Raw genomic sequence first — 23,401 nt, forward strand, 5'->3', positions numbered from 1 at the left:
TTTGTGGAAGAACAAGCCTTGCCTCTCTCGGGAAAAAGATTGTGGGATTTATTATCAGATACTGAAATTTGTTGAAGCACTGAAGTAAAATATTATAATCCCTCATGACTACCTTCGGATATGAAATATTTTAATATTCATCTAAACCTATCAGTCCCTTCTGAGACAGAGGCTAGTGAGTGAGAGGAAAACTACACATTTGTTGGGGGTTTTTTCATGGTTTTCATGTTCCTCCATGAAGCACATAAAACCTCATACTTGTTTAAAACTAAAATTAGTTTTTAAATTAAAAAATCATTACTTTGAAAAAACTACTGTTATTTCTCCATGTCATGAAACAAAAGGAAGCATAGAGGTAATGTCTACATGCATAAATTGAGTCAAAGATAAAAGAAAATCTCTTTTAACATTATGATTTTTAATGGAGTTCAGTTCACATCACTGAATAATCTGATTCATGCAGAAGATTCAAGTCTCTGAAGGAATCAGTGTCCTAAGCCTTGCAAAATGGTTGAAACATTGACATGCTTCTGGTAGCTGTTTGTTAGTCTGGATTTCCATATAATTCAAAGTGAATTTTATTAAAAGTTTATCATTTCTCAGTAGACCTGGGAATGTTACAAACGTTTGTATTATTACCAGAGGTGGTTTATAATTGCTTTTCATTCTGGAAGCAAAAAAATCCCCAAACTCTCCAGAATGGCATAGTAGACTAATCTATGCTTATCATTTATCTGTAAGTCTAAATCATAAGCTTGAGTGCTTCGAAAAAAAAAGTGTATTGCTCATTCTGTACTTTTTGTTTCTTTGTAAGTCTTGACAAGTAAATTAATTTTGGATAATGAAGAGTGCATTTGTACACCCATGTAGGAGGTAATTCAGTGCCATTTTTTCAGGTTCAGCATAACTAGACTGCTGTTGCAAAGACCAAACTGTAGCACAACTTAAGCTGTTATGTTTTGTGGCGGTAAGCATCTCCACAGCCAGTTTCTGCTAATGCTTGCATACATGTAATGCATGCTGCAAAATGGCTGCAAGATCTCCATGATAGCTGGAGTCATATTTTGTGATGTTCAGTGAACAGATATTTCACCCCCAAATCTTCTATTGTCAGATGTATCATCAGCATGAGAAACAAGACTAAAAATAACAGGATAAGGCCTCTAAATAGTGAGTGTTGTTAAAATTGTGACAGCAAACAGTGCTTCTTTCATTCCATGTGAAAAGCATTTCGTAGCTGGTCCCCTCTGTAGACTCAACCTAACAAAGAGTAAATTTTTCACAGACTGATAATGTGTTTATAATTGTCTTCTGATAAAACATCCAAGCCAATAGCTTATTGAAGAGTCACAGCAAAGGACATTCTTGTCAGTAAGCAATTTCAAAATACCGTTTTGACTAGGACATTCTAAATGGAAAGGAAAAAAGGCACAGCCTTATTTGCTAGATAAAATTAGTTTTAATTTAGAATATTACTCCTGATAGAGGATGCTTGCATGTGATAATTTCATGCACATATATTTTTTTCTTTTTAATGGGTAGAACCAAAGCATATTTGATCAATTAAACTACATCAGTGTTTCAGATAGAAGTAAAGTAGAAAATTCTGTGGCACTTAGTTTTTCCCCATCTGAAGTAATGCAGATCTGGTTAGTTCAACACACATTGATAATGTTGAAAATCGTGAATCTGCTTTTATTTTGCACTAATGTGAAAACCCCTGATTGTTCTTATGCAGTATAATGTGCTGACAGCAGTCCTGGGCACATACCCCTGGTGAAGGTCCGGTTGGTACTGTACTGTGGAAAAAGTCCCTTTATTTGGAATGTAGTTTTGCACAATGTTGTTAGGAATTTTGTTTTGTGGCAGAACTCAGAAGACAAGTATAAATAAACTGAAATTGTGCATCCTGCTTTGTGACACAATTTTTCATACTAAACTACTTACTTGCTTTAAATATTCTTTCCCTTAAACAAAACACATCAAAGCTTAAAGGGTATTCTGTTTTTAATGATACCTTTGTAAATTTTATTTCATTCTAGACATAGAAATCGTTTCTTATACACATTTTGTAGTACTGGATTACTTACACTACAAAAGGTAATGCTGTTCATCACCAGTAAGTAAATTATGTACAGCTGAACGTGCTGTTACTTACTCTGATGGTTGGGTTAGAAAGGGATCAAAGAGGATAATGTAGGGTTTAAGAAAGACAAATAAAACATTAGTAGTTGCTAAGTTAAAGCAGTTTTACTACTTGAAACGGATGGTGTCAAAAAGAGAAGTACTTCCAAAAATTTGTAATTAAAACTGTTGTGTGATCAGACTGACAAATAATTGAACCTGTTTGTTTAAATGTTTTTTCTCATGTCTCTGTTTTTTCTGTACTAGAATATTGGCAGAATTTTGTAAATTAAGTTATGCCAAAATACATGGTGAGAGCTGAAATGAGTGCAGCAAAATGGTGTCTTTACAGCATGCACATTTTTCATGAGCGTCTCTTACAAACGTGTTGAATACGACAATGCCTTGTGCTTTTGTTCTTCTCAGTGTGATTAGAAAATGTAGATTCATGCAGGGCTAACATATCTGCATTGTGTGACACATATCTGGCTATTTAGAAAAATAGGATATAGATTTCAATGAGCTATCTTTAGCTATGGTAAGACCTTTTTAAAAGCTGCCAGGAAAATTTTTTAGAAAATGATTTCCTATTTTGCATAAATTTTAACACCTGTTAATTGCGGTTGCTTTTTTCCCTTCTCGCAGTGTCACATTAGACACCCTGGTTATCAAAGTGATCGTATCGCTATGGTATGTCTCATAATTATGATCAAACTGTTATCTAACATTCCTGGAGCATTCTTTTTTTCAATACTTAATACCTTTTATTCCTTGGCCTCATGCATGAATTATGCTGTGTATGTGAAGAGGCTTAAAGTTTGTTTCCATTACATTCTTTCTGAATGGATCCTGTTGTATCTAGGATTTTTTTAAAGCCAAGTAGGAATGTTATTGTTGACCTTGACACCAGATAACTGGGCAGACATTATATAGCTATGTTTGAATCCTCACAAAATGTGATGCTAAAGCCAACAGAATCCTGGCGTGAGACCCTCCTGGACAGCAGAGTTATGGAGCTTTTCTTTACAGTAAGTTTCTTTCTTCAACTTTCATAGTCCAGACCACAGGGAAAGCAGCTCCTTCCTGTTCTAAAACTGTGTTGTCGGACTCTTCCTTTTGCATCAGGTAGGATTGATTCTGTTCACTTCAGCTTGCTTATCTAAGCAGACAGAAGTATTGTCTTTTTCCTAGGGTACTGAATTTGTATTTTGCCTATTAATTGTTTTAAATTGGTCACCAATACCACTAGAAAAAAGTTTATAGTCATCTCAACTTTTATACATTTAATTCTTCTGGACATGTACTCATTAGACAAAAGCAAGCGCGATGAGCACTAGTAGAGTAGTGAATGTTTCAGATAAGGTGTAACGGCTCTCAGAAAATATCAAATGGGCACTGTGTGGTTGCTGATGTTAAAGCATTTGCTCAACAGAACAGCTAAAAATAGGTAATTGCAGTTTTCTAGCTACTTTAAGCATACAGAATTCTGCATCTCTCTCCTCAGCACGGAGGAAATCCACAAAGGTTAAAGTAGAGGAAGTTAGAAGGAATAAGGAAGAGGTGGTGTTGGGAAAGGGGAATGTAGTACTCAATTTCTGTAATGTAAAAGCCCCACAATGTTAAAAAGGGATAGAATTGTGTTGTTTTGTTTTTACAACTGTTGGGAGAAGTTTGTAATCATCACTCAGCTAAGACTTACTGCAGCAGCAATATATATTGGCTTATAAATTCATTTGCTATGCAATTTGACTTAGGTTACGTCTCTTGGGATCTGAGAATTCAGCATTCTCAGGCTTTTTTTCACTTTTGCAAAGCAGAGAAATGTGCTCAAAACTTGGGCAAAGTTGATATAAGACAATGTAAATGTAACTCTCCAGTGCTGCTTGACAGTATGTGTTTGGATACACGTCCTTACTTGATAGAATTTTTGATAAACCTAAATTTATTTTATTCTTTGTTACGGCAAGTTTATCCAGCAGTTTTGAAAAGGTGAAAAAAAATCACTGGCAGAACTCTCAGCAGCTACACACAATCTGAACAGCTGTCTAGACTATCCAGACAGTTGCTACTGTCAGCTGTGAACCTCCACATGCAAATAACTTTTTGGCTTACATGTTAACCCTTCTTCTATGTTTAATAGTATGAAGTTGTCAGAGTTGCATATGTTTCCTTGATTGGTTTACAATTACTTATTTGTGATTAAAAAAAAAAAAAAGATAATATGCAGATTTGCTTTAATACATTTGCATTTTGCTTAATAGTAACAAAGGCTTGCCTGTATTTTATTATTTTTGAATGAATGCTAGCCAGGGCAGTATGCTGTCAGTTCTGGTTTTGGATTCCTGATTTGCAGTGGTTGAGGCTTGCAATAGTAGTTGGGTGTTTGAGGTAATGTAAGTAAATTGTAGTAATTTTTATTCATTTATCCGATCTGAGAAATTTTAATAACCTTGCAAAAGTTGGCAGGATTGCTCGGTTAGAGCGAGAGCCTTCATTTCTAATCTCAGCCTCGTGTGGGACATATATTAGGAGGGGTATTTCTGTTGCAGGGTTTATTTCTCCTGCTAGTTTGATCTTTCAGGGATTAACTGTGCAGCTAATCCAACTAGTTATCAGTTGGGTGAACTTGCAACTATAACACCACAGAAAAGTGCTTAGTGTTTTAACTGTACTTTTTGAAATAATATTGCTGAAATGATTTAAATTTCACTTTACTTTGAAAAAGCTACTTCATATTCTTTTGTTTATTTATTCAATGTCTTCTGTGAAAAAATAGGCATGAGCCTAAAAAAATTCTTTAAATCCCTACTTGACTGATTAAAATAAGTATATGAGAATATGTTTACTGAAGTAGTTAAGATTCAAATCTAGAAAGTCTCAACAGTAGAAATAATGACATAACAGTTTGCACAAATGCAGGAAGATTACTGTTGGCCTTGTATAATATAAGGGTGTTGCCAAGGAAGTGATGCATTCATTTTTGTACATGTCTTCAGTGTTTACTTCTGCTAAAGAAGCATCTATATAATCTTGATTGAACTTGTTGACTAACTTTAGCAAGACTCTATAGCCTAGGCATAGTTAGCATAATAGAGATGACTGTCATTATTGCTGTTTTTAGAAGGAGCAGCATGTCTGACTGGCTGGCATCTGTTTCACTCTTTAAGACATAACATTCAATAGACAGTTCAATTTTCAACATGTAGGTGAGCCTTAACTAAATGTTAGTTTCAGTGCTCGAGATTGTGTGAGCTGAGTCACGATCTTGATGTTTGCCATGGTTTAGGGAGTTGCAGAAACTCTTGTATTTCAGACTGAGTGGAAGTTATAGTAAGCTTTTTTTGGTGTGTGCTCTTTTGGATTGAGAGCCATGTGACTGTTGTAAGAACACCCTGTTTTCATGTATTATTAACTACCTCACTTCCTGAAAGGTACATCGAAAAATCAGAGAAGATACAGATATGGCCCAAGATTCATTACAGTGCCTGGCACAGCTGGCGTCTTTGCATGGGCCAGTCTTTCCTGATGAAGGTTCTCAAGTTGATTACCTGGCACACTTCATTGAGGGATTACTGAATACTATCAATGGGTATGTATGCCTGCTCTCTAAATTTAGATGGCATCTTTTAATCTTTAGTTTGGACTGTAGCATATCTGTGTGGAGAAGTGGTATGGCTTGCTTATTTCTGGATGTAATTTGTGCTTGCTGTTGGATTGCTTAAATTGAGAAAGGGCAGATTAAAGTAGGTGGTGCTTATTATGAAATAGATTTATTGAAAATGTATCAACAAAACCAATTCCCTTTTGTAATTTTCTTAATGGCAAAAAACTGCTATTTCTATCTATAGAATTGAAATAGAAGACTCTGAAGCAGTGGGAATTTCCAGTATTATCAGCAATCTGATAACTGTATTTCCTCGCAATATTTTAACGGCCATTCCAAATGAACTTTTCTCTTCATTTGTTAACTGCCTCGCACACCTCACCTGTTCTTTTGGAAGAAGTGCTGCCTTGGAAGAAGTGGTAAGTAGCTGCTCTCAAAAAAAGTGGGTAGCCTTTTTCACTTCTATTTGTGATAAGCATAAGTGACATGAGAATTTGGCTATTTTGTTAATAACTGTTGTCAATTCAGTGGTTTTGTCCTAGATATTTCTACAATCACATACAAGAGGATTTTCTTTTTATTTCACACAATGTAATGAACATAAATACACACTGTATGCATCTTTCCAACTTCATTTTGATTTAAAGTGCATCTTAATTTTTTAAGTGAATGAATTAATTTAAAATTTTAAAGTCTGAAAGTATTGCTGACTTGCTGTTTTAGATAACAAACAAGCTGCAGTTCTGAAAGTTTAAAATGACTACATGAACATATGGACAGACTGAAACTTAAGTGCTGCCTAGAGTTCTGAGTAAGGAGTTTCTGATTTAAGTGAGTGTAGCCGTTAAGATCTGTTGTTAACATCAAACATCTTAAGCTGTTGAGATCATACCTTCATTGCTGACACAATTCAAATGGTGTTTGTGCATACAAATCTAGCACAGGAATTAAAAAGATTTTTTTCTTTGAAACTTTGGTTGCAACATTAAAGAGCAGTTGGAATCACCCAAGTGTTCTGCTCCTAAAAGTTGCATTAAAAATAACTCTACCAAGGCCACATAGTTTAAGGAAAATAACGTAAGAATTAAAGTAAATAATCTTGCACTTCAACTATATTTATGTGCAGTGGCTATAGATTTAAAATGAGACTATCAAGATACTAAAAAAGATTTCCCCACTATCATGAGAAAGGATGATTTTCTTTGTTTTGACAGTTTGGTGTAGTGACAGAATGAGTTTGAAAATAGTTATAGAAGTATTTGGTTACAAAGTTGATGGATGTGTTTCTTTACCAGAGAGTGCAGGTGTATTAATTAGCATTCATTGCAGAGCATTAGATCATGTCTTTGCTGCAAAGTTAAAATTCATTATATTTGGCCCAGTGCTCACTTAAACTTTTCCTTTTTTAATTTCTTAATCAGAAAATCAGTGTTTTTAAATTTAAAATCTAAAATAAAGCTCCTTTGCAAACTTCATTGGTCAAAATTTGTGTGCTTTTGAGATTTTCTAGTAGAATATTGAATACTTATTCCAGTGTTCACCAGTACATTTAGAAATGCTCCTGAAGCCTTTATAAGATCCATCAAAACCATAGACAGCTGTCCTTTAAATTCAAAGGAACTAAAGGGATGTTGTTTCTTCAGTTAGCACCTTGTTACTTGAGAAATGGAATATGCAATCATGTTTAATGAAAATAGTGCTCAACAAGATGCATTTAAAACAATCTCTCAGCAACAGCTTACACGAGATTGTACCACTGTCTGGTGCAATAATACCTATAGAAGTACTACTTTGCATCCCTGAAAACAATCTTTTGGCTTAGGAATGTCCTGGCCATGGCTAATGTGTTCCCCAAGTTTCTTTTAGAATGCATGCAGTGATGCTTTCTGTGAGCTCATGTGCTGTTAGTGAGGAGTATGAACAGGATGTTGGATAAAAAGTCCAATAAAAGTGTCATCAAAGGCGTGTTTTTCTCAAAACCAATATTAATGTACTGTTCTTGTTTCATGATACTTTTTCAAATATCATGTGGTAGCAGAGATCATTCTGAATTTGGTCCCCTCTGCTGTACTTCCAGCTCTTTGCAGCTTGTTGTTGCTGAACAAACTTTTAAAGTGTTTCTACTTAAAGGGTCAGCAAACTAGGAAGGAAGAAGGACCAAATTTCTTTTTGTTTCACAGAGAGGAAATTAAGATGAATTAAGCATCTTTGCTTTACATTTACTGGGTTTGTCTTGCTTCTCTTGAAGATCTGAGTTTTGATCCATCAGAATGATTCGGCTCCCAGTCTACAGCATGGCACTTTGCCTGTATGACATCTTTAGTAGCCCTGCAGTAGCTAATCTGAAATAAGAATTGGATGTTTTAGTAAGGTTTCTTCAGGCCCAGATTGGTTCAATGTGGATAAAATCTTTCTACTGTTTGGGCATTTATTTTATGGATGCACTTATTAGTCCTAGATTTCTTATGAGAATGTCTCTAAGTGTAGAAATAATTTTTCTTCATGGCAATAACTTCTTTATTACCTTTTCAAATAAATGAATTGGCTATATTTAATGGTATTTTGTTCTTCATAAAAACATGTCTGTTTAATTGTTAATACTCTCAATTATTAAAAAATATTAAAAGTCATATATGTAAGTTATAGGTGTAAATATATTACATACATGTCACAATACTTCAGGACTAAATGACTATCAATAAATTTTTGTGTCTTTAGCTAAGTTTTCAAAAGGTATGTTGGGGTGTCTTTCCTAAATTTATGACTTAAATTAGCGTTGAATTTTGCCTCTCTCCTTGTCACCTTCAGGTTTTGTTTTCACAATTGCGTCAGTATGTCCCATATTTTAACTTCTGCAAATATGACAACTTTGCAGTTACAAAAGGATGCCGTGAAGCTATCTTGGAATACTTCCAATGTGATATCAGTTTTTCCTCTTAATCAGTCATCCAGCCAGTGTTTTCTTTTCCTTGCCTGTTCATCCAGCCATGTTTGTATCTTCACTGGAAGTCTGGAATTCTTGTGTCTGGAGCATAATTAAGACCTTAATATCCATTGTACTAACCATCGCTATCTCAGGGTAACGTCCATGAGCCATCCTGTTGGTTAAAACTTGAGAAGACAACATCTTAGTAGGATGTTTATCTGTACAGTCACACTGAAGTTTTTTGAAGTTGGATTTATTTACAAACATTCAATTTTGCATCAAAACAAAAAGTTGAAAGTCAAATTAAAAATACTTTTTAAAAGAAATGGCCACTTTGGCCAATGCTTTTTGGATTCTTTCATTTACCTGCAGCTCTGGACTTTGTTTTTGAGAGAAGTTATTTCCTTTGGCAACTTATGTGCTATGTAGAAGCGCATGAATAATTAAAAAGAAGAAGCATCTGTTGAAATGCACTGAGTAATTAAAGCTGGAGGCTTATTCTGTTCTAATTCATTGGGTTTTGGTTTGTTCATAGAATGAGAAGTTGGGATTCATCATCAAAACTGGCTACCTGTAATAAGGTTTCTTGAACACTTATAATCTTGCAGTGATTTCCCCTGGAATCATTGTTTTTCCTCTCTCTTTATTTCAGAGATAGTGGAATACCTGTAAATCTATATGCAACATCAGATGAAGAGAAATAGCTAAACACATTGACAGGTTTTTAAAGCCTAGCGGGCATGAAAGCTGCAATGACCTTTTTGATGCTTTGCTTCAGTTCATTTTGATATTTTCTTAGCTATCCTTAGATACTATTTTATTTGTTTGTTTCAACAGTAGAAGAACATCCATAAAATCATGATAAATATGTTTCACTGGTTTAGCTATCTAGTAATAAGATTTTTTATTTGTTTATTTTTCATCTCTTGCAGCTTGACAAAGATGACATGGTATATATGGAGGCATATGATAAGTTACTGGAATCTTGGCTTACTTTGGTCCAAGATGACAAACATTTCCATAAAGGTTTCTTTACCCAACATGCTGTTCAAGTCTTTAATTCCTACATTCAGTGCCATCTAGCTGCTCCTGATGGCACAAGGAATTTGGTAAGCCTTCACAGTAGCAGTTTTGGATGATAACATATAGTAACTGTCCCATGTCTTTTGGTGTCTGTATATTCTGTAGCTCAAGGCAGCTAGTATAGAGTTGCCATTTATGATTTCAGGAATGAAAAAAAATGCTGAACTTGTTACTCAGTTGTGATTTCCCAGTTCATTTCTCTCATTCTGGAGGGAGGCTAAAGTAATGTAAAGTTGGAAATCACTTTTAAAAAAAGAGAGAAAAGTAAACCTGTAACTCAGATCAATGTGTATCTTGTTCTTTCCACGGATACAGTGACTAAATTTTTGACCTTCCTTCTGAATTAGAATTTTAGTTAAAATTCTCAGTGAAATTGGGGGCCTTTTTTATGATTGTTGCCTCCCATGCACTATCTTCAAAATATAACTGACATGCATAAATATCTGAAAAAATGTAGACTGACTGCACTCAAAGTGGAAGAAACATGGAATATATGTTCTTTTTGGATCAAATAAATTCCCAGTTGAGTTTTTGAACAGTTGACTGTCTAGAGAAAATTTACAAGTATAAGAAGTATCTCTTGAACCATTGGAAAAGAAAGATGATTTGTCCATTTGCCAGGAATCTGGATCTTACTAAAATAGATTACTATACCGACAGTTGGATGTGAATGTTGGATGAATTAGTTATTGCACAGATTCAATTCAATAACTGTATAAAATCTCTCTTTAATTTGAAGCTGAGCAAAGATCTCAGAGGTACCTTATTCTGAAAAGCACTCTGTAAAACATAATTCTGCTATCTCAATATGTAACAGATGGTAATAACAGTGCCAAAACTGAGAGAAAGATTTCACAAGAGAGCTTTGAATTCATATCAGGCGGTCTTGACATAACTTGTGTACTCAGGTTGATTCATGTCATTCTGTGAGATAAGTCATTTATCCCATGGGTAACCTTTAAAAGCCACAGCTGGCATTTTAGAATGCTTCTTGTTCTATATCAAAGCAGCAACAGGAACTTTCACTGTCTGCTTTGAGAGCAGAGGCTCACCCTTCAATAAACAGCTGCAGCTTTGAAGTTGCCAAAAGAGAATGATTTGCTGGGTTACATAAAGAAAAGATGAATTAAAAGCACTTTGCATAAGGAGTGGATTCAGTTTTCCAGGGCCTCTATAGAAACAAAGTTGACTGATGGCTTTCTCCACCTCCTGTATTTTACTTAGTTACTTGCATAAATTTTATGATTAATAGATAAGAAAGAAACATTTTTAATATTTATAATTGGTTTCTGCATGTCATGGTTCATCTCTTCAAGGAATAAGATCTGATTATAATTTAAATAGTTTTATAATGCAACCAAGATAAGCTTTGAGAAATTGAACAGCGCAGCTCCTGCATCAGCAAGAAATAAAACTGAGATCATCAAGATTATTAGTCTGCTGTTTTCTGAGTTTATAGCATTTACTTTTAATGTACTTTTTAAAAAATTTAGTGGTACTTTTTAAACTACTATTTCCTCTCAAACAGTAGATTAGGGAAAAACTTTAATGAAAGGGCTAACATTCATTTAATAATGAAAAATACTGCCTATTATGTGATTTGTGTAAGATCTCAGACAACTGAGAACTATTTAAATGTTAGCAAATTAACTGAATGTGGCATTTTGGTAATGAGCTTGTGAAACGCTAATTTAAAAACAATATGAACCCGTGTTGACTCTTTAACTCCACTGCATCTAATTTAGTATAAGTCTGTTGTTCATAAGTGCAAATTGTCTTGCAAGAAAGAGCCAAAATAATGCAAAAAATTTTGGCGATAATGAATTTAACAAGTATGACTTTAACTGGTTGCTTCTAATTTTGTTGAAATAACCAAAGACTGCCAATGGTGTGGCCTCTCGGGAAGAAGAAGAAATAAGTGAGCTGCAGGAAGATGACAGAGACCAGTTCTGTGACCAGTTGGCCAGTGTAGGCATGCTGGGGAGGATTGCTGCAGAGCACTGCATACCTCTTCTCACAAGGTAAGTACAGAAAAAATAGTCATGAATGCAAATCAATAAAGCAGTCACATAGGAAAAGCCTAGCTTTGCCAAAACAGTTTAAAAACAGTAAAGCTACTTTGTTATTTGTCCACAGTTTGTTAGAAGACCGAGTGACAAGGCTCCATGGACAGTTGCAAAGACATCAGCAGCAGTTACTTGCCTCACCAGCATCAGGTTCAATTGACAATAAAGTGCTTGATGACCTGTATGAGGATATTCATTGGCTTATTTTAGTCACAGGTTAGTGAACAGCTTTAAATAGTACTTACTCTGGTAGTTTTGTTGCAACTGGAACACCTCAGGGGAAAAAAAATCAACTACTCTCCATTGACTATACGTTTTATCCCTTACAATGCTTTCATCTTGTATACAGGACTTGCCAAGTCCTTGTTTTACTATCATCTGCCTTGAGTAACAGGAATATTATCTCTAATGATTACCTCATGTAAAGGTTCCATCAATGTCTGTTGGAAATTTCTGCAACTAATTTTGTTATAGATGTTTGAGTTGTGATATCTGTCAACTTATTCAAGAAATTAGTCTGCTCATGGTATCAGTGGCTGGGAGCACGTGACTTTATAAGGGAGCCAGCATAAGGTCAGGGTAATGGTGACAGAGAATCATGTAAGTTCTAGACTTTCTCAGTGTTGATGATCCATGACCCGCTATTTTGTTAAGTTTCGGGGAATTTAGAGCCTCTTGAATTTAGAGCCCTTTTGGGTTTGATTTTTAGATGATGATATTTTACTTAAATTTGCAAATGTAGTAACAACTAAATCTGTACTTTGCTTGGAGAAGTGTATAATGTATGAAATATTTGTGGGACGTTTTTTAAGGTCTGGTGTTTCAGTTGCTCTCAGATGTTGACATGAATGTGTTTATAATATTTTTGTAACACTGAGATGGAGTTTGTAGCTCACAGATGGTTTTGAGATCAGATATTGAAAACTGCAATTAAAGCTGGAATTAATATTTTCTAGATGCCACAGTATTGTATGAAAACCCATGCTTCAACTGATCTGAAGTTGCTAGGCAAGGAAAACTGTGTTACAGCACAGGTACTTGAAGTCTGAAAGACTCTCACAGATTTGAGATGTTAGCAAAACAAAAGTCCCAAATTATATGGACTCAGCACAGAAATTGTAAAACAAGACTTTTTTTACCACATAGCAGAGGAAGAAAAAAAAGACAACTAAATGCTGGTTTGTCCCTCCCCCAAGTAGATGAATTGACTGTAGTGCTTTTACATGAGGCAAAATTTCTCTTTTTTATTGGTTTTTAAATTGGTGGTTTCTTTTTCCAGTCTTGGTTTCTTGTCACTTGAGTTTTTTTCCTACTGAATGGCTTTAAGGATTCTAATTAACTTTTATGCATTTAAGCAGTGTTAGTCAGGGTCTGTACAAACATTTGGTTGTGGTGTGATGTCTGAAGTTAAGCCTATGGATTCTTTAATCAGAAAGCCATAAGTTAACCTAGGGTAGAAAGTTGTGATCACTCTTTCTTTTTTAATGTAAGGCTACCTCTTGGCTAATGATACTCAGGGAGAGACTCCGCTAATACCTCCAGAAGTGATGGAATATTCCATTAAACATTCAGCTGAGGTTGACATCAATACAACACTTCAGATTCTGGGATCTCCAGGAGAAAAGGCCTCTTCCATCCCAGGGTACAACAGAACTGATTCTGTAATTAGGTAAGGATGCATCTTGTACTATTAATTGTGTTAAATGCTTTTTCAGAGAAAAAAAATCCCTAGAATGTTTAGTAGACTCCTGTGAATGTGAAAAGTAAGCAATATGTAAACACTGAACTTTGAAAAAGGAAAGATTGACCTAATAGTCCTTACAAGCATCATAAGCCAAAGTCTTGGGAATTTACAGAAATGTTTTTTGTATTTCTAGTGAAAACCCATCTTTGATCTGTTTTTTTACAGAAAATCCCTAAAGTTACTGAAGTAAAAAAAGTTGGCAGATCAAAATCTTTACATAATATATATTCTAAAATTCTTCAGCACATATACAGCTTAAGCAAATGCTTTCCATAACATGAGTGAGCTTCTCTACTTTGAATATAAGTTACTGCCCGAGCTTGGCAGTAGCAGCAAAATTGATTCTCAGATCATGAGGAATTGTTGTCAGTTATGTACAGACATCACTGTCAGCCTATAAAAGAAGCAGGAGAGATTTCCCTTCTCCTTTTGCAAGAAGGCTGATGCTCACAAAGGACTCCTCAATTTGGATCCTCACACTACAGAAGATTGCATTCCACTCTTAAATTGACATGGAGGAGTCTTCACCTAAGATTAGTTGTTGCCTTCATTAAATGTTTTCTTCTGGGAAGAAGGTAGAAAAAGTGGACCTTCATTAGCAATGATGTATGTGCCTAGTGGTTAGAAGGTTGAACACTGCTCACTTATACTATTGGCCACTTCAAGAAGTGACCACCAAACAGGATTTCTTGATGCAGTGTCTCAGTGGTGGGAATAAAACCAGATCAAAATAAGGAGAGATTTGAAGCCCTTTATTAATAACTCTGAAATGTCTTCAAGAAATAGTCCGCTGTCAGCTCCTAAATTTCTTATGCACAATCACATTCTTACAACATTGAATTGACATACTACAAGAGCTAGAGTTTAATGTAGTTTTATGGACTGATTGTATTAATGCAATCACCTCATGATTTACTACTTCAGACTATTTCCCAGCAGTAATGAACAAGAGAAAAATAACTGGTCATTTCTGTATTTGTTTTTTAGTATGCATCACCCTGCAAACACTGCACAATTAGAACTCTTTATTAAACTTCATAGTGCAAGGAACTTTTTGGAGGATATTTGCTCTAGTCTCTCTCTCTCTTGCACACGCTCTCTCTCTCTCACTGTGCATTTCAAAACCAATAAATTCGTGTGCTTTTTACTTGATGAGCATTGAAGTGCTTTGTATTATTCTGATCCTTCTGTCATATTTTGTGAAAAAAGGAAAGTGGTTTTGGTAGTTACATTGCTTCTCCAAAAACCACTCTGTGCATTGTATTTTAAATCTACAGGTTGTTATCTGCTATTTTAAGAGTGTCAGAAGTAGAATCTAGAGCAATAAGGGCAAATCTCACACATCTCCTGAGCCCCCAAATGGGCAAAGATATTGTATGGTTCCTCAAGCGCTGGGCAAAAACTTACCTCCTAGTAGATGAAAAGTTATATGATCAGGTAAGGATATAACTTTTATGAATTTATTTGTGAGTATTAGCAGTAATATCATCCTGTGAATATAGATGTCAGCGTAGCTATTTAAAAGTGCAATTTTAAATTATTTTTATTGTTATATGGGTTGTGATTTATTTTGGAAATTGTTTGAAATTTCATGTTTTCTTTCATTTGCTAATTAGAAATTTAGCTTTTTGTGGGACTCTTGCACACTTTGCTGTAAATGTGATTTTTTTTTGGTAGCCATTATCATATCAGAATAACATAGAACTCCTGGGCTGCACAGTGAGTGAAACTCACTGCAGTGATATTATAAATCATGACTGTCCATCAGATTTTACATTTCATCTCTAATACAGTGATTGCTCTTGATCGTGATTCTGAGTTAGATATTTAACACCGTGACAAGGTAGTATACATTAGCTAATGTCATGCTACTTTCTCTCCTCATTCTCATTGTATATATCATGATTTCAACAGTGTGTTTTTTGTAAAGGGCAACTTCTTACTGTGCTTGGACAGCACTAATCATGATTAGAACTTGATCCTGATTTTGCTTATTGAACTAACTGTAATCCAGCTAGCTCACAGAGGCCCCCCATCCTGAGGAGGTCCTGTTGGCTCTAATTTTTGAGAAGTCTTCTCCTCCTCCCCTTTATTTCCACTATTGAAGCAACTAAGAATACTAATGCTTCAGGGGGCCTCTCCTTATCAGTAATAGGTATCACCCAGACTTGTAAATATTTGGAGTCATACTATTCAGCTCATACATATAGCACTGCTAAAAATTCATAAAGGTACCGTTTGGGCAAGATCCATGTAAAAAGCAATGTGAAGAAACAAAACAGAGTGTCTAGGAAATGCACACATTTAGTTTGTGTTGACATGTGAAAGTGATTGAAACTTCTATTTAAAGCTTATGCTCAGCCATGTATATGAGTTCTTAAAGGTAGAAGTGTTAGTGGTGTGCTAACAGGAAGCTCCTGCACAATTACTACCACGTCTTTGGATTTCACTCTTGAGAAACTTTCTTTGAAGGTAGGAGAACAGGCAATTTCAAGGAAGCATATTTTAATGTGCCAGGACCAGAGTGTGACATGTTTCCTAAAAGATGTATAGATCGAAGGAACCATCTGCAGAAAGCAGATGCAGATAAATTGAGGTGAAAATTAATTTTTTCAAGTTTCTATATAGATCAAGAATTAGTAGTAATTTTTACCACTGAATTTTGAGGAATTAGGTCTTAAATTCATGGAAACACTTTTTGGGAGGTGATTTTGGGATCTTATAATTATTAAAGCTTTTGAACTTTCACTGGCCTTAAAAGCTAGATGTACTCAAGCCTTTTTTGTAAGGACGTTGCAACTTTTCTTTGTTTTAGCTGTTGTGCTTAAAATCCCAAGATAAATTTGGCAAAGATTTTTCTCTTACCGGTATTCTTTGCCTTTGTCTATGTAACATTTGTGTAATTTGAGTAGGAAAGAAGTGACAGCCTGAAAAGAATTTGCTTACAATGATTGCCATACACTTTTGGGTTCTGGCTTCTGTAAAACTCACTCATTTTAATGCTTTTCTTATAGATAAGTCTGCCATTTAGTACAGCATTTGGTGCTGATACAGAGGGTTCCCAGTGGATTGTGGGTTACCTTTTAGAAAAAGTGATCAGTAACCTGGCAGTGTGGAGTTCAGAGCAGGACCTTGCAAATGATACTGTACAACTGCTAGTAACATTAGTGGAAAGGAGAGAGCGGTAAGTTGCTATACCTCTGGAAGTCAAAAAGTTTCTTTTGCTTCCTTTAAAGTTTTTTGGCCACAGTAATCCAGATAGAGGGCACTTCATATTCATGTCTTTGTAAATTACTTTAGTAACATACTATAACTGCAAAAAAACACCACAAATTTGTCTGACAAGCTGAGGAGTGAGACCTGTATTTGACAAAACATCACCTAATTTTTATTACTGTTTAGAAGTGCACTCTCCTTCCCTACTTTTGTGTCTCACTCTTAAACAGTGAGAAAGGAAAACTCTCCTGGTCTCCACTCTTATTGCAAGGATTTTTATGTTGCTGTTAATTTTTATTAGGAGTTCAGATACTGGCTAAGCCAGTATGAAATATGTTTGTAAATCTAAATTTTTTTTTATTAAATACAGGATTTTGTGGATTCAGTCAAATTTCAATAAGTTTTCTTTGATATTGCAAACTGTGAAGCAGGAAGTTGTTGAATGCTTTATTTATGTCAATTGACATGCAATCATACATTCACGGTCTACTGAAAGACTGTTCGAAGTATGAGGATTTAAAATGCTTGAGGATTTTTCTTCCTAAAAAAATTAAACCCCACAGGAGCTAGTTTTGAAATAAATTGCTTATTTTATTATGAAGTAATGAGACTAAGCTTTTAATCCATGCAATATGTCCATTAACTCTTGTGTGTGTATGTGTGTAAAACTAAAGAACTTCCCTGCTTTTCTCCTGTATGGATTGATTTATTTTCAGAGTATATACTTTAGAAATCTGAGAGCTGAGGCATTAGTAAGATGAAAATCAAAAGGCAATTTAACCTCAGAATAAAGGAATTAAAAAAATATAGCAACAAAAAATTCTGGCAACTGCTAGAAACCTGATGTGCTCTGTTCATACAGTTTTGTGAAGTCTTTAATGAATTTTTTTTCTCCTCTTCTAGGGCAAACTTAGTTATTCAGTGTGAAAACTGGTGGAATTTAGCTAAACAGTTTGCAAGGCGAAGCCCTCCTCTTCACTATTTGTCTAGTTCTGTGCAGAGAACACTAATGAAAGCTTTAGTTCTAGGAGGTTTTGCTCATATGGATACAGAAACAAAGCAACAATACTGGACAGAGGTAAGCTATTTTGATACTTCTATTGCCTCCATATAAGCCAGTTAGTTTAGGGAATTTTATAGTGACACAAAATCAATTTGTATAACACATTTTGATATTTAATACTGAAGATTTTTAAAATTATTCTCTGTTTGATGGTCAATACTTGTATCTCTTGTATCTAAATTGTATCTAAAATATCCCAACCCAAAATAAACCACTAATAATTAATTGAAGTATTTGTGAGACAGACAGTAGAGCAATGTGTTTGAAAAAGACTAATAGGGAAGATTAAAAATTTCCCTTGCACTGGGACATTTCTTCCTTTCATTTTAATTTTATGGTGTTATGATTTATTCTGTTCTCACTTAATGATAATGACAGTAAGTAAAAAGCTGATGTGGAACATAATGAAGAGTCTTGACCAGCTCTTTGTGCCCTGGCACCATTAAAGCTCAGATATTTAATACCAGAAAGGCTGATGCTAGAAAGTAGCTGAAATGGCATCAGGAAGCACCATTTGACTTTGTGAAGCATTGACCTTCTGATAAAAACATGCTTTTATTGGCAGATCCCAAAATTAGAGATTTAAGGTAAAACTGCAATGCAGTGGAAGTATTGGGAAAAAATTGGGAAAAAATCAACTATTTTTGTGGAAGTTTCTAAATTGAAAATACAGATGATGACAAAAGTGATTTTGCTATTGAGAATCTTAATGTGGCAAAGATAACTGTGAGCATTAATCTTAATGGTTTCATTAATAAGCTGTAACAATTTTTCCCCTCATGCTGAATTTGAAGGGAATAAAATGCTTTGAGCCAGAGAAAGTAATTGTCATTTGTTTAAACACTACAAAATTAGCTAAAATATTCATGGAGGTGCTCATTTTGACACCTGCCTGCAGGTCATGATGGACAGTGAGAGGCACTGCTCACTACCACTTCTGCTTGCATTAATGTGACAGATAATGACATAACTGAGCCATTGGAAACTGGAAGTGATTGCTTTTGGCATGGCAGTATAAGAATCAGTTTGCTAAGTGATTTAAACCTCATATCTCATATAATAGTATGGTCATCCTAACATGACTTTTCTGGAAAATTTCAAGGTTCTTCAGCCACTTCAGCAGCGATTCTTGAATGTGATAAACCAGGAAAACTTTCAGCAGATCTGCCAGGAGGAGGAAGTGAAGCAGGAAATCACTGCTACATTAGAAGCACTCTGTGGCATTGCTGAGGCTACCCAGATTGATAACGTAGCAATTCTCTTCAATTTCCTAATGGACTTCCTTAATAATTGCATTGGATTAATGGAAGTATACAAAAACACACCAGAGACTGTTAATCTCATAATAGAAGTCTTTGTTGAAGTTGCACATAAACAAATTTGCTATCTTGGAGAGGTAAATTCAGCCGGGAGGGGAAGGCGGGGGGCAGAGTGTGTGTGCATGCTTGTAAATGTGTATACAGTGCTAGTCCTTAAACAAAATAAAATTTAGTGATTTTTATAGAGAGAAAGACTATATAGACACATCTGTTAAAGGTTTCCCTTGTTTTAAAACATACACTTGCAAAGATTAAAAGCAGGACATTTAGACTGGGTTTTTTACTCATAAATTTAACCACAGTTCATCACTGGTCTAACTCTATGCATGGGTGGCAGAAGAAGACAGACTATGTTGTGTACTTTTTTGTAACAATATCAAACTTCTCTGAAGTCTACTCCAGGAGAATTGCAGTAGTATTCTATGGGGCAAATACTTACCACAGAGACACTGCTTTAGTGCTAGGCAAGGCATTAATAGATCCCAAGAAGTTAACAGTTAAAATTCTGAGTTTGTGCATTGCACTTGCATCTTGCACTTAGCACTGTTGGCTAATTTTGTTTTCAAATTTGGAAGAGTTCTTGCCCATTCCAAACTGGGTATACACAAACAGTACACTGTTTGTGGCTCTAAATTTCTATATTTTAAAGTGTGTCCCAGAGGATTTTGTTGGTAATCTAGTTTGTGAGATTAGTGAGATATGTCAGTCTGTCCCAAACCAGTCTTGTCTGGATTTTTGTTAAGACTGAGGAATTCAGAAAATTAATCTTTTCCTTTTTCAATCAGTATCACATCAATATATGGCTGTAAGTGTTCTTATTGTCTAAGGTGGCTGTTTCCTTGATGATTTTGTGTACAGTTGGTACAAAAGTGATCATACACTGAAATGAAAATCTTGAAGTATTGTCTACCAAGTAATGCCATCTTAAAACAAGATGTTTATCTTTTAGCATATGGAAGTTTTCTTATTATGTAACATTGTTTTATAGGCCAAAGCCATGAACTTGTATGAGGCCTGCCTAACTTTGCTCCAGGTATATTCCAAGAATAATCTAGGTCGACAACGGATAGATGTTACAGCAGAAGAAGACCAGTATCAGGATCTCCTTCTTATTATGGAGCTTCTCACCAATCTTCTGTCAAAGGAATTCATAGATTTCAGTGATACAGGTATTAAGGAGTTGATAATTGATGAACTACATGTTGTTTTGTAAACTGTAAGAAGCATTCTGGGGCTTGTGTTCAGTCCATGTAAAGTAAAAGCTGAACTTTAGGCTTGACTAGGCCAGGATATGGAAATTGCTATTTTAAGTAGCAAAGAAGGACTTTTCACTGTATTCTAACATCTGAAATTGTTATTGCTGTCATAAAATAAATTGTGGAGGTATGAAACAGCTTGAAATCTGAATGTTGCAAGTCTGAATATGTTGTACCAGCAGTTTTATAACAAAAAGCGCATAGAGAAGTTGGAGTAGTAAAGTAGCTCAAGAGAGCAGATGGGTGGTCTTAGTACAGGATTCAACTTTTGTGAAATGTTGGGTCATTAAAATTCCATCATTGAGGGTCTTCTGTATTCCTCTTTCACAGAACATACCTTATGGTTTGTGGGTGTACTTAAGGGTTCCTTCTTGTATTCCAACCCATTACTTTCATTTAAAATTGCAGTTCTTGCAAATTACATTTGCACGGTTCATATCTCACCATGTTCTATACACTTTGCACAGATAACAAGCCAGGCAGATTCAGTTTGATACCAAGTATGTTTTGATATTCATTGCTTTTCTGAGGTATATATTGAAAGAGAGAATCTTGTACTCTGAAATGCAGTACATCATTTTTTTTCATCATGCATGCACAACATGAGTACAGAAGCAGATTTAGACTTTGTCCATTAAATGGACAAGCCAGTGCTTTGTAAAGTGTTTGCTTGGAAATCTGGATGTTAGTTGTGTGGAAAACACTTACCATGAAACAAAGTAATGTGAATAAACCCTAAATGCAATGCCCAGAGATCAAATCTGTTGAGAATTTTCTACGTACTGCTGCTGACTCAATGCAGGAATTATAAAAGTAAGGTCATTGCCAGTTGATGGGAAATGTAAGCCTTAACCTGTAACTGGAGAAAAGTTGACAACATCCTAACTGTGGAACTTTCTCTGTTAGCTCTCCCATTTTTTTGTCCTTCTGTTCATAAAATAAATTAAAGCATATGTAAATATATAATATATATAAAAGGTATAAAAATGCAATAATATTTTACTCACTCTGTGTTTATGTGTGCAGGCATGAAACAGCTACCACTAGACACCAATGCAATATTCTGTAATGGAAGGGAGCCCTCAGTATCTGAAGTGTTCTCATTTAGCATGCCATCTGGTACAAGTGATTATGAAATGCTTAGTCCTAATGAATATAAATATAGAGTGATGTGACAGCCTCCACTCACTAAGTTTCTATTTTAATACAGTGCCTCACAATTTTGTTTGGAGAGAGGGGACTAGTCCTATTTTTAAAAATGTCTGTATTATAAAGAAATGGGACTGTTCCTTCAATATGTTTAATCTTCCTTTTATACAAAATATTTTTTTCTTTTCTGTAGATGAAGTATTTAGAGGACATGAGCCTGGGCAAGTTACAAATAGATCTGTATCAGCAGCAGATGTTGTCTTATATGGGGTTAATCTAGTTCTGCCTCTAATGTCACAAGATCTGCTGAAGGTAAGTATATGTTTTACACAGAGCTGCTAGAATATGAAAGCTTTATCATAATGAATTCCCCAAAATTTGTTCCTCTATGCATTCCACCTGAGTTTTCTAGACTTCATAAATGTAAATAACTGTTCCATAGTTCTAAATACTCTTTGAAAACAAATACTGTAAGCTGAGAAAATGTATATCTGAGGGTTCTAAACAAAACTTTACTTCTAAAAGCAAGTCTGTGCAGATCAACAGCCAAACCTGAAATGTGGCTCATGGAGTCCTTTCTTTAATAGTGTCAGAAATGTGACAAGAAGCATAGTGATAGGGGTTAAAAGTAACTATTTATTTCCACAATACAGGTGGCTGTCGATCATAGGCATGAGCAGCTTGCCAGTAGAACAGTAAAATATGAAACAACGGGAGAGCAGCATTTCATTGCTGTACTGTGTTCATGTTTTACTTGGAAGCAGGGCAACACTTCAGGAGGGTGTCTCAGCTGTCCCCTCTCCATATGCTGTCTCATCCAGTAGCTCCTACTGAGCGCAAGATCCACATCCATTTTAGATCAGACCAAAGTGAGGGATCTACCCTGGGAGCCCCTCAATTGTGCTCCAAATGCTCATGAGGCTTTTACCCCACAGGATTAGATTTGTCTGTGTCTGAAATAAAACTCCTTTAATTTGTGTAGAGCAGATACCAGACTGCCACCATCTACTGTTTATCTTTAGGAATCGTCTTTTATTGTACCACAGTGTTCGTATTTATATAACGTTGTAGCCATTCTAATGACTCAAGTTTCCTGCTAAAATTCTTTTCTTCAGTGCACATCATCAGTCTTGTCTCTTTGTACAGTTGAAAATTATGCCAAAATAGTTACATGATTGAATCTAAAAATACCATGCTTTTTTTTGACAGTTTCCATCTCTGTGTAATCAATATTATAAATTAATCACTTTCATATGTGAGATATTCCCTGAGAAGATTCCACAACTTCCAGAGGACCTCTTTAAGAGCCTAATGTACTCACTGGAGTTAGGGATGACATCGTATCCTTTATAGCTCTTGGGAATGTTTTTTTTAAAAAATCTAAGTTGCTTTTATAAGGGCCTGTTAAATATATCTTTTTTTTTTCTTTTTCCTATCAATATCTGCGTGTATTATTATATATCAGTAATTGACTCTTACTCTGCTCTCTGGGGATGGAGAGTTTCACTGTAGTGTCCACTGAGATTCCAGCATTAGCTGAATTGCCTGCGACTTGTGGTGCTTGGGTGCAGCCTTTAAGTAGCTCAGCATGTAAGTTTTTTCTGGCAGCCATTCCTGCCTCCTCCATTACTTCATTTCAGAGTGTGTAACTTCATAAGCCTTCAGCTGGTATCCCAAAACCATTCCTGAATTAGTCTCTCAGCTGGTAATATAAAACATTGCTGTTGTTCTACTGGGCTGGCTCCAGAGCATTTCCTGTCAGGGTGCCAATGGGCTCTCCCTCTCATAATGGGAGTACCATTTTCACTAATCTGTGGCACGTGTCAGAAACAGATGAGGTTGACCATAAGG

General features: G+C 35.4%; 1 protein-coding gene across 1 annotated transcript in view; it reads left to right on the top strand.

Moving 5' to 3' along the window:
- The window catches only part of XPO4 (exportin 4), an 80,225-nt gene that overhangs the window by 43,784 nt on the left and 13,040 nt on the right, over positions 1-23,401 (top strand). The window contains exons 7-20 of the mRNA XM_064717563.1: positions 3,040-3,152; positions 5,556-5,713; positions 5,973-6,147; positions 9,587-9,763; positions 11,616-11,758; positions 11,874-12,019; positions 13,295-13,472; positions 14,825-14,984; positions 16,562-16,731; positions 17,667-17,841; positions 18,929-19,222; positions 20,134-20,314; positions 21,744-21,862; positions 22,760-22,890. Coding sequence (XP_064573633.1) covers positions 3,040-3,152; positions 5,556-5,713; positions 5,973-6,147; positions 9,587-9,763; positions 11,616-11,758; positions 11,874-12,019; positions 13,295-13,472; positions 14,825-14,984; positions 16,562-16,731; positions 17,667-17,841; positions 18,929-19,222; positions 20,134-20,314; positions 21,744-21,862; positions 22,760-22,890 — 2,320 coding nt within the window. The remainder of the gene's footprint in view (positions 1-3,039; positions 3,153-5,555; positions 5,714-5,972; positions 6,148-9,586; positions 9,764-11,615; positions 11,759-11,873; positions 12,020-13,294; positions 13,473-14,824; positions 14,985-16,561; positions 16,732-17,666; positions 17,842-18,928; positions 19,223-20,133; positions 20,315-21,743; positions 21,863-22,759; positions 22,891-23,401) is intronic.

The sequence above is a fragment of the Zonotrichia leucophrys genome, chromosome 1, assembly GCF_028769735.1.
Source record: "Zonotrichia leucophrys gambelii isolate GWCS_2022_RI chromosome 1, RI_Zleu_2.0, whole genome shotgun sequence".
Taxonomy (NCBI): Eukaryota; Metazoa; Chordata; class Aves; order Passeriformes; family Passerellidae; genus Zonotrichia; species Zonotrichia leucophrys.